Source organism: Giraffa tippelskirchi, chromosome 10 (assembly GCF_054371585.1).
Source record: "Giraffa tippelskirchi isolate mGirTip1 chromosome 10, T2T-mGirTip1v1.2.pri, whole genome shotgun sequence".
NCBI classification, from domain to species: Eukaryota; Metazoa; Chordata; class Mammalia; order Artiodactyla; family Giraffidae; genus Giraffa; species Giraffa tippelskirchi.
In genome coordinates, this window is record NC_137284.1 from 79,263,340 (window position 1) to 79,274,494 (window position 11,155).

General features: G+C 39.6%; 1 protein-coding gene across 3 annotated transcripts in view; it reads left to right on the forward strand.

Annotated features, from left to right (window-relative positions):
* Window positions 1–11,155, forward strand: part of LOC145524386 (RUN domain-containing protein 3B-like) — an 81,649-nt gene that overhangs the window by 57,164 nt on the left and 13,330 nt on the right. For 2 of the 3 annotated variants that reach the window (XM_081536504.1, XM_081536503.1), the window contains exons 3-4: window positions 3,654–3,787; window positions 10,053–10,184. In XM_081536504.1, the coding sequence (XP_081392630.1) occupies window positions 3,654–3,787; window positions 10,053–10,103 (185 nt within the window). In that variant the 3' untranslated portion in view covers window positions 10,104–10,184. Of the gene's footprint in view, window positions 1–3,047; window positions 3,074–3,653; window positions 3,788–10,052; window positions 10,185–11,155 lie in introns of all 3 variants that reach the window. The other variant, XM_081536505.1, reaches the window with a different exon arrangement.

Consider the following 11,155-nt stretch of genomic DNA (forward strand, 5'->3'; position numbering starts at 1 on the left):
AGCCTCAGGCCCTGCAAGTCACGGTGATGTGTCATTCTGTTAGTTGTTTAGTTTCTCAGTTTCTTATCTAGGAAATCCTGTCATTGTCTCTTGGGTGAAAGTGCTGTAGACAGCATATGATACACATAGCAGGAGTCTTGAGGATTTAGCATCCATTCCTTCTCTGTATAACCTAAGCTAGATATTTAGTTTTTCCGTATCTTTGTTTCCTCTCCTCCAAAAGGGGACTCTGTTTTTTTAAATTAATTTTTACTGGAGTGTAGTTGCTTCACAATGTTGTGTTAGTTTCTGCTGTGCTACAAAGAGAATCAGCTGTACGTATACATGTATCCCCTCGTTTTGGGATTTCCTTCCCATTTAGGTGACCCCAGAGCACTGAGTAGAGTTCCCTGCACTATATAGTAAGTTTTGATCACTGATCTATCTTATACATATTACCAGTAGTGTATGTGTGTCCATCCCAAACTCCCAATTCATCCCACCCCACTTCTTACCCCCTTGGTGTCCATATGTTTGTTCTCTAGTCTGTGTCTCTGTTTCTGTTTTGCTAATAAGATCATTTATACCATTTTTCTAGATTCCACATATATGCATTAATATATGATATTTTTCTCTTTGTAACTTACCTTCCTCTGTATGATAGCCTGTAGGTCCATACATGTCTCTACAAATGATCCAGTTTCATTCCTTTTTATGGTTGAGTAATATTCCGTTCTGTCTATGTACCACAGCCTCTTTATCCATTCCCCTATTGATGGACACTGAGGTTGCTTCCGTGTCCTGCCTGTTGTAAGCAGTGCTACAGAGAACATTGCGGTGCATGTGATGTTGTGAATTATGGTCTCTCTGGAAATATGCCCAGTAGTGGGATTACTGAGTCATCCCTACCCATCGATAAGGGACTTTGTTACATTTTTTTTATTTTCTACAGCTCTACTTTGAAACTTCTCATAAATTATTTTCCTCAGCCACATCAAACTTATGAGAAGGTTTAAAATAAAGTTACCAGATAAACCTTGTGATTCTCCCTTGAAGATTGCTTCCAGTGTGTGGTACTCCATTCATTAACAGAAGTGTGGTTGCTATTCCTCAGTTTTAAATTGTGGGATGATCTCAATTAATAGAAGCTAAAGAAATTAACCAAGACTAGATTTTAGGGAGGTCAATTTAGGATGGTTGATATGGGAAAAGGTTGGATTAGGGAGTAAATTTTAAAGATTTTTGTAGATTCTAAGCAAGTAATGGGAAAAACTTCACGGTGCATTTCATTGCTATTTTGTAATGCAAGGGGAGCTTGGATCTCTTAACTCTTTGTAGGATAATAATAATAAAAGTAATAATGATTATTAGCATCTGTATTAGGCTATATAGTAATTGCTGCACATACATTATCTAATCCTCACAACAGTGTTATCATGTAGATACTACCATTATTATCAGTTTATAGAAGAAACTCAGATTGGTAGAATGAAAAGTCATTTGCTTAAGATTGGACGTCTAGAAATTGATCTGTTCTGGTCCTCTTGACTCAAAAGCCCATATTCTTAACATTAGACATCCTGTCTCTTCTCCAAATGGCTAACAAATTGATTACATAAAAATTGCCGTAAAAACGGACTATACTGACATCCTGTTCTGGGAAGTTTTTTTAACTAAGGAGAAGGAGCAAAGAAAAGTGATGGGGAGAGACTGAAAGAAAGAAGGAAGATTATAAATACTCCTATAGATTTCTATTTTTGGCAGTAAGATTTCATTACTGAAGAGACATTTGAGTTATATAATGATGTTTGAGTAGGGATGTGTCAATGCTTTTGTATTTTTATAAAGATAAATATTTTTGTCCAGAATATTTGATGTTTGTAGTGTAGCATGCAGACATCTTGATACCAGATTGTCACTGTAAAAAGATCCTAATTAGATTTTTAAGATTCAAATTTTTATATGCGTTGCAATTAAGATCTGGTTAGTGTGGATTAACCAGTTGATTTGTTTTAGTAAATATTTATTAAATGCCTGCTGTGAGACAAACACTATGTCAAGTGCTGGGGATAGAATTAAAAACAAATAAGATACAGTCTCTGCCTTAGTGACCTTACCATCTAATGTGTGAGACAGTCAGGTAAGCAGGTAACTATAAGTGTAAGCTCAGGGTGTTAGGCCAGCTCATAGGGAGGAGTGACTTGCTGTAGAGATCACATGCACCTTACAAAAAGAGGAGGCCTTTGAAATGTCCTGCATGATGAATAGGGATTACCTATTGTGAGCTTTCCATTGCTTGATTAACTATATTATTAGAAATACCAGAGGGATCTTTTTAACAATACCAATGGGTAGGCCCACCCCCAAAGATTCTGATTATTTAGTTTGGGTGGAGCCCAGACATGAGTACTTTTTAAAAGAAGCCTAGTTATTCTTAGGTGTTGCCGCGGTTGGACCCCACTCAGATATTTCAGACATTGTTCCTAAAATGCTGCCTGTGGACAAGGACACTTTGACGCTTCTTGATGTTGCTTAGAGAGAACATGTTACTGGGAAAAAGAAAATTGAGATAAATAAATGTTACTTGAAAATAAAGAAGCAGAGATTTTAAAATATAAAAGCTACTCTTTCTTAAGATTGAACAACTTCCCTAGGTAAGAATAGTTATTTCAGAAAACTGAAGAAATACTAAGGTATCTCTCATATCCCATTTAAAAATATTCAGAGTACAAAATTGTCCCCATGGACTTATCACTCAAAGTCCTGCACTGAAATATTAATACACACAAAAGAACATTTGTTCTTGAACACAGATGTAGTTATCCAGGTCTGGAAGATTAGAATGGTAAGTGCCTAAGGACTTGTCATGGGTTGTTGACTAGAAGTGAGCAGGTGAGTGACAGATGAAGGTTGGGTAGAATGGTAGTGAATGAGTGGTAATGATTAGTCAATGTACGGTTCCCAAAGTTGACAGGTATTTATGGGCTACACATTGTTTCATTTCTTTGAAATATCCCTCTGAAGAGGAGAAAAAGTGTTGCCTTTTAAATTTTTTTCTGTTTTTCCAGGAAGAAAAAGGTTTAGGATGCAAGAGGTAATATTTTTTTTCTTTTTTATTATCTTTCTTTTTTTTACAGTACTTTTATGTGCCAAGTCCTATGCTCAGGACTACTCAGACATTACTCAGGCATTGTTGTATTTGATTCAGAGAACACTCATAAAGTGGTTACTCCCAATTAGTCCCCTTTTAGATTCAAGAAAAGTGGTGTTCAGAAAGGTTAATTAACTTCCCTGGGGTCACATAGCCAGTAAATGGCAAAGATGCGATTTAAATTAATGCTTAACTGAAAGCCCAAGGAAGGATAACTGTGTGCTCTCTGAAAGACTGTGTTAGAATAATAGAATTTTAACCTGCAAACAATTGTGTTTAGTGTCTAGGCCCTTTTTGCTTCATTTACTTTGTATTGTTGAGAAAACTACAATCCAGATCCATTAAATAAATTGCCCCAACTACACACAAGTAGGTAAAGTTAGAATGGGAGCAGACTTAAGGCTTTTTGACCCCAAGATCAGCGTCCTTTCCACAGTCACACACTCTACTGCCCTTTATCTTGTTCTTGCATTTTGAGTTACTAGTCTGGTTTTCTTTTTGTGTTACAATTTGTCTCCTGAAGGTCAAGTAACCTGGTTTGGTTACGGAAGTCCTCGTAGCTTCTGGGACTATATCAGAGTGGCTTGCCGGAAAGTTTCACAGAACTGTATCTGCAGCATTGAAAATATGGAACATGTCAGTTCCTCCAGAGCTAAGGTAAGACATCAGTGGTAATGTGCAGTGTGTGTGTGCTCTCAGCCTAAGCATTTTGACCCAAATAGAGAATTCAAGCTCTTTGCTGTATACAATATTTCTTTTCTTTGTTGAAATTAAGCACTTGACCAAATTTAACATCTTTCAGAGGCTTAATTTTTTTTCACTAGTTATTTTAGAGTGCTCTTAAATCTTCACTGTTGCCTTATAAGTAGCAAGAAGGCATGAAGCTAGTCACTGTGAGTTTCTTTTTTGAGAAGCACGGTGAAATATTTCCCAGTCTGTGAAGTTTCAGCAGCTCTTCATGTCCTGCACTGGCAATCCACATGTCAGACTGTGTTCACATAATTCCAGAATGTGATTTGTGTATTGCACCGGGTTGATATTTGCATTACTGATGCAGAAGCAGTGGTAGGTAAAATTGGTGATGCCTTGGCGTAAATTAAAACAGTGGCATCAAACTATTCTGGTAGTCATTGAGTTCTTCCTCATCATGCACTCATTCTTAAAAAAGCCAGTTTCACTTAATGTCTATAATGGTAAACATTATTAATTTAATTAAATCTCAACCTCTGAAAGCCTTTCTTTTTAATATTTTGAGTGACACAATGGGAAGCATGCATAAAGCATTTCTGCAGGTACTGAAATATGGTGGTCGTCTCAAGGAAAAGGACTCATGCAGTCGTTTGAATTGTTAGCTGAACTAGATGCTTTTGTTGTGTAATAGTATTTTACTTGAAAGAAAAACATTCAAACTATAGCTTTTTTGACTTAGGCATTAGTAGACAGTCCTTAAATAAAGATGAATGAAGTAAGTCTATTCCGACAAGAAAAAAAGCTTGACAATATTTGTTGCCAACATTAAAATTAAAGCTCTCAGGTAAAAATTAGAATTTGGGAAAACTTAGAGTGTATTCACAAGTTTGATAGCTTCCTATGACGTAAAAGACTTTTCTGATAATGTTAATATTAACAAAAATGTATTTATATTGTTTAGTGGAATGTGTAATATTTTTAAGTTAGTGTGTTAGTCCGGAAAAGGCAATGGCAACCCACTCCAGTACTCATGCCTGGAAAATCCCATGGATGGAGGAGTCTGGTGGGCTGCAGTCCATGGGGTCGCTAAGAGTCGGACATGACTGAGCGACTTCAGTTTCACTTTTCACTTTCATGCATTGGAGAAGGAAATGACAGCCCACTCCAGTGTTCTTGCCTGGAGAATCCCAGGGACAGGGGAGCCTGGTGGGCTGCTGTCTATGGGGTCGCACAGAGTCAGGCATGACTGAAGCGACTTAGCAGCAGCAGCAGCAGCAGCAGTGTGTTAGTCATGTCTGACTCTTTGCAACTCCATGGATTGGGGCCCACCAGGCTCCTCTGTCCGTGGGATTTTCCAGGCAAGAATACTGGAGTGGGTTGCCATTCCCTTCTCTAGGGATCTTCCCGACCCAGGGATCAAACCCAGGTCTCCTGTATTGCAGTCAAACTCTTTACTGTCTAAGCTAATAGGGAATACATTTAAGTCAATAAGTGTCTTCATTTCTAGGTCAACTATAACTAGATTTTTTGTTAAAATTTTTTTCTCATAGATGTTTAAATCTTTTTTGTTTCTTTTTTAGCAGATTTCATTTTTGTTACAATTGTTATCTTAGTAGCCCTTTGGCCTCCATTTTCATGAACTATTAAATTTATTCATTTATTTACTTTCTAATTGTCTGATTGAATACAGGTTTTAAAAATGTGCAATTTGAATTCTCTTTTGCATCTTAACTGAATTTGTATCTTGGCTTCTGTAGGTTAAGATGAAAAGACTTGTTCAGTCGCTCAGTCATGTCCGGCTTTTGTGACCCCATGGACTGCAGCACGCCAGGCTTCCCTGTCCTTCACTATCTCCCAGAGTTTGCTCCGACTCATGTCCATTGAATCAATGATGCCATCCAACCATTTCATTCTTTGTTGCCCCCTTCTCTTCCTGCCCTCAGTTTTTCCCAGCATCAGGGTCTTTTCCACTGAGCTGGCTCTTCACATAATATGGCCAAAATGCTGGCGCTTCAGCTTCAGCATCAGTTCTTCCAGTGAATATCTGGGCTTGATTTCCTTTCGGAGTGACTGGTTTGATCTCCTTGCTGTCCAAGGGACTCTCAAGAGTCTTCTCTAGCATCAAGGTTCAAAAGCATCAATTCTTAAGCACCCATCCTTCTTGGCACCCCACTCTCGTACTCTTGCCTGGAGAATCCCATGGATGGAGGAGCCTGGTAGGCTGCAGTCCATGGGGTCTCTAAGAGTTGGACACTACTAAGCAACTTCACTTTCACTTTTCACTTTCATGCACTGGAGAAGGAAATGGCAACCCACTCCAATGTTCTTGCCTGGAGAATCCCAGGGACGGCGGAGCCTGCTGGGCTGCCATCTATGGGGTCGCACAGAGTCGGACACGACTTAGATGACTTAGCAGCATCCTTCTTTATGGTTGAACTCTCACATCCATACATGACTATTGGAAAAACCATAGCTTTGATTATACAGACCTTTGTCAACAAAGTGATGTGTCTGCTTTTTAAAACACTGCCTAGGTTTGTCGTAGCTTTTCTTTCAAGGAGCAAGTGTCTTTAATTTCATGGCTGCAGTCACTGTCCACAGTGATTCAGGAGCCCAAGAAAATAAAGTCTGTCACTGTTTCCATTGTTTCCCCATCTATTTGCCATGAAGTGATGGGACCAGATGCCATGAGATTAGTTTTATGAAAATGTTAAGCCAGCTTTTTCGCTCTCCTCTTTCACCTTCATCAAGAGACTCTTTAGTTCCTCTTCGCTTTCTGCCATTAGGATGGTGTCATCTACATATCTGAAGTTATTGATATTTCCCCTGGCAGTCTTGATTCCAGCCTGTGATTCATCTAGCCTGGCATTTCACATAATGTACTCTCCATATAAGTTAAACAATCAGAGTACAATATACAGCCTTGAAGTACTCCTTTCCCAATTTGGAACCGGCCTGTTGTTCCATGTGTGGTTCTAGCTGTTGCTTCTTCCTGCACAGGTTTCTCAGGAGGCAGGTCAGGTGGTCTGGTATTCCCATCTCTTTCAGAATTTTCCACAGTTGTTGTGATCCACACAGTCAAAGGCTTTAGCATAGGCAATGAAGCAGATGTTTTTCTAGAATTCTCTTGCTTTTTCTGTGATTCAGTGGATGTTGGCAATTTGATTTCTGGTTCATCTGCCTTTTCTAAATCCAGCGTGTACATCTGAAAGTTCTCGGTTCATGTAATGTTATAGCCTAGCTGGAAGGATTTGAGCATTACCTTGCTAACATATGAAATGAGCAAAACTGTATGGTAGTTTGAACATTCTTTGGCATTGCCCTTCTTTGGGGTTGGAATGAAAACTGACCTTTTCCTGTCCTGTAGCCACTGCTGAGTTTTCCAAATTTGCTTCCGTATTGAGTACAGCACTTTCACAGCGTTATCTTTTAGGATTTGAAATAGCTCAGCTGGAGTTCCATCACCTCCACTAGCTTTGTTCATAGCAATACTTCCTAAGGCCAACTTGACTTCACATTCCAAGATGTCTGGCTCTAGGTGAGTGATCACACCATCGTGGTTATCTGGATGAAGATCTTTTTTGTATAGTTCTTCTGTGTATTGTTGCCACCTCTTAATATCTTCTGCTAGGTCCATACCATTTCTGTCCTTTATTGTGCCCATCTTTACATGAAATGTTCCCTTGGTATCTCTAATTTTCCTGAAGAGATCTCTAGTTTTTCCCATTCTGTTGTTTTCCTCTGTTTCTTTGCAGTGTTCACTTAGGAGGCTTTCTTATCTCTCCTTGCTATTCTTTGAAACTCTGCATTCAGATGGGTGTATCTTTCCCTTTCTCCATTGCCTTTAGCTTCTCTTCTTTTCTCAGTTATTTATAAGGCCTCCTCAGATGACCATTTTGCCTTGTTGCATTTCTTTTTCTTGGGGATGGTTTTTGTCACCACCTTCTGTACAATGCTAGGAACCTCCATCCATAGTTCTTCAGGCACTGTCTATTAGATCTAATCCCTTGAATCTATGTGTCGCTTCCACTGTATAATCATAAGGGATTATATTAATAGAAGGTACCCCAGTGATACAGAAACTTTATTTTCTTATTTTCAAATTAAAAGCAGGAGAGGTTAACATGACAAGTGTATTCTAAACCCCTTCAATATAGGGGAGAATATATTTCTATAACTAGCGTATACCAAATACAAAAGGTAATTGAGAAGGTAAGAAACACTAGAAATGTAGCACTCTTGACCTGAGTGGACCAAAGAATCCCAAACTCCAGCTGACCAGCTCTCTTAATAAGGCTTGGGAGTAGTCCCTACACAGCAAGATGCTGCCCAGCAGAGACGGGTTAATATTTATTCTGTAAAAAACTGGTGTTGAGTATCAAAACACCACACAACAATCACGTTTTAAATCCTGTTTTTATATCTTTGTTTTGCTCAGGCCTCAAACACAGTCCATCCCAGGCAAGGATACTAGAGTGTGTTGCCATTCCTTCTCCAGGGGATTTTCCCAACCCTGGGATTGAACTCAGGTGTCCCTCATTGCAGGCAGACTCTTTACCATCTGAGCCACCAGAGAAGCCTCCATTTATCAATACTTGTTGGGGAAAAAAGATCTACTACTTGTCTGGAAAAGTCTGCAGGCAAAGATTACACCCGTTTTTATTCATTGTAGTGCAAAGAGCAAAGTACTTAATCTACTCAGTGAATCCTATCTGCCAAGTGTCAGGATTGAAGGATTAAACAAATATCTCAGGTGGCAGGTTTACTGAGCCTTTGAACTGCAGTTCTGAGTGACTGCTAGCATGTATAGCACTCTAATCCAGCCCTGATACTTGGGAAAACGTATCAGAACCTGAGCACCAAACTTACGTTTTAAACAGTGTGTAACTCAGTGGGCTTGGGACCAAAACTAAGATCTTCATTTTTTACTTCTATTTAAAAAACCAGATTCATTCTGATTACACTTTTAGGGTTATGTGAACATTTTAAATAGTGGACGACAGGATGCCCTGTGGCGCAATGATTGATTCAGTCCAGAGACATTCTCTAATTTGATTGATTGACTCAGGATTGCCTGTGTCTTCGTATCACTGTACAGCTGAGAGTCGCATTGTAGAAACTTGGTGCCACAAGAGATGTGAATTTAGTCACCCTAATCTGAGACCTGTAAAATGTAGACATTCCCTTTCTTTGCTTAGTCTGTGACTATTTGAGCTCATTTACCAGGGCTTATTTGTAGCCTGTCAATGAAATAGCGGAGAAGGCAATGGCACCCCACTCCAGTACCCTTGCCTGGAGAATCCCATGGACAGAGGGGCCTGGTAGGCTGCAGTCCATGGAGTCACAAAGAGTCAGACACGAATGAGCGACTTTACTTTCACTTTTCACTTTCATGCATTGGAGAAGGCAATGGCAACCCACTCCAGTGTTCTTGCCTGGAGAATCCCAGGGACGGGGGAGCCTGATGGGCTGCCGTCTATGGGGTCTCATAGAGTCGGATATGACTGAAGCGACTTAGTAGCAGCAGCAGCAGCAGCAGCAGCAATGAAATAGAATATTTGAATTGAAGATTGGGACTATACTCTTTACATCTCAGCCATATTTGCAGCTGTTCTTTCTACAGTATACAAGGGGTCTTCCCTGGCAGTCCAATGGTTACCACTCTGTTTCCACTGTGGAGGGCATGGGTTTGATCCCTGGTCAGGGAATGAAGATCCCGCATGCCCACCAGTGCAGCCAAAAATAAAACATATAATATGCAGGAATTTGGGGACGTAGGATTTCTGTACCTCAGCTTATTTAGGTGTCAGGCTAGAATTAGCTTTCTGAGAAAAATAACTTCATATCAACAGGTACCTATTTTGCTTGCTTCTGAACTTATCCATCTTCCCTACTGCTAATTTGGGCCAATGTAAGCATATTAATACATGACCTTTGAGAGAAGGTCCACTGAAATTGGATCCTTAGTTACTATTGTTTATCCTGCAGATATTTTCATTGGATTTTCTTAGTATCCCAGCTGATTTCAAGTTCAAGATAGCCTTCTCTCCCTTTAGTTAGTTGCTGGCCTTAAAGTATGAACTCTCTACTGTAATTCTTCCTTCTTCCTGCATATCTTGTGTGAATTTTCTTTTCCTTTGTTTTTAAGAGCGCTATTATTTTTAAAATTCTTATTTAAGGCTGTGCTAGGCTTTCCTAATTTGTAGTTGCTTACCCTATGTATTCTTTGCAGCCAAAGATGGAGAAGCTCCATACAGTCAGCAAAAACAAGACTGGGAGGTGACTGTGGCTCAGTTCATGAACTCCTTATTGCCAAATTCAGACTTAAATTGAAGAAAGTGGAGAAAACCACTAGACCATTCAGGTATGACCCAAATCAAATCCCTTATGACTGTACAGTGGAAGTGAGAAATAGATTTAAGGGACTAGATCTGATAGACAGAGTGCCTGATGAACTATGGACGGAGGTTCGTGACATTGTACAGGAGACAGGAATCAAGACCATCCCCAAGAAAAAGAAATGCAAAAAAACCAAAATGGCTGTCTGAGTAGGGCTTACAAATAGCTGTGAAAAGAAGGGAAGTGAAAAGAAAGGAGAATTGGAAAGATATACCCATTTGAATGGAGAGTTCCAAAGAATAGCAAGGAGAGATAAGAAAGCCTTCCTCAGTGACCAATGCAAAGAAATAGAGGAAAACAACAGAATGGGAAAGACTAGAGATCTCTTCAAGAAAATTAGAGATACTGAAGGAACATTTTATGCAAAGATGGGCTCAGTAAAGGACAGAAATGGTAGGGACCTAACAGAAGCAGAAGATATTAAGAAGAGGTGGCAAGAATACACAGAACTGTACAAAAAAGATCTTCACGACCCAGGTAATCACGATGGTGTGATGAGTCATGTAGAGCCAGACATCCTGGAATGTGAAGTCAAGTGGGCCTTAGGAAGCATTACTACGAACAAAGCTAGTGGAGGTGATGGAATTCCAGTTGAGCTATTTGAACTCCTGAAAGATGATGCTGTGAAAGTGCTGCACTCAATACGGAAGCAAATTTGGAAAACTCAGCAGTGGCTACAGGACTGGAAAAGGTCAGTTTTCATTCCAATCCCAAAGAAAGGAAATGCCAAAGAATGCTCAAACTACCACACAATTGCACTCATCTCACATGCTAGTAAAGTAATGCTTAAAATTCTCCAAGCCAGGCTTCAGCAATATGTGAACCGTTAACTTCCAGATGTTCAAGCTGGTTTTAGAAAAGGTAGAGGAACCAGAGATCAAATTGCCAACATCCGCTGGATCATCGAAAAAGCAAGAGAGTTCCAGAAAAACATCT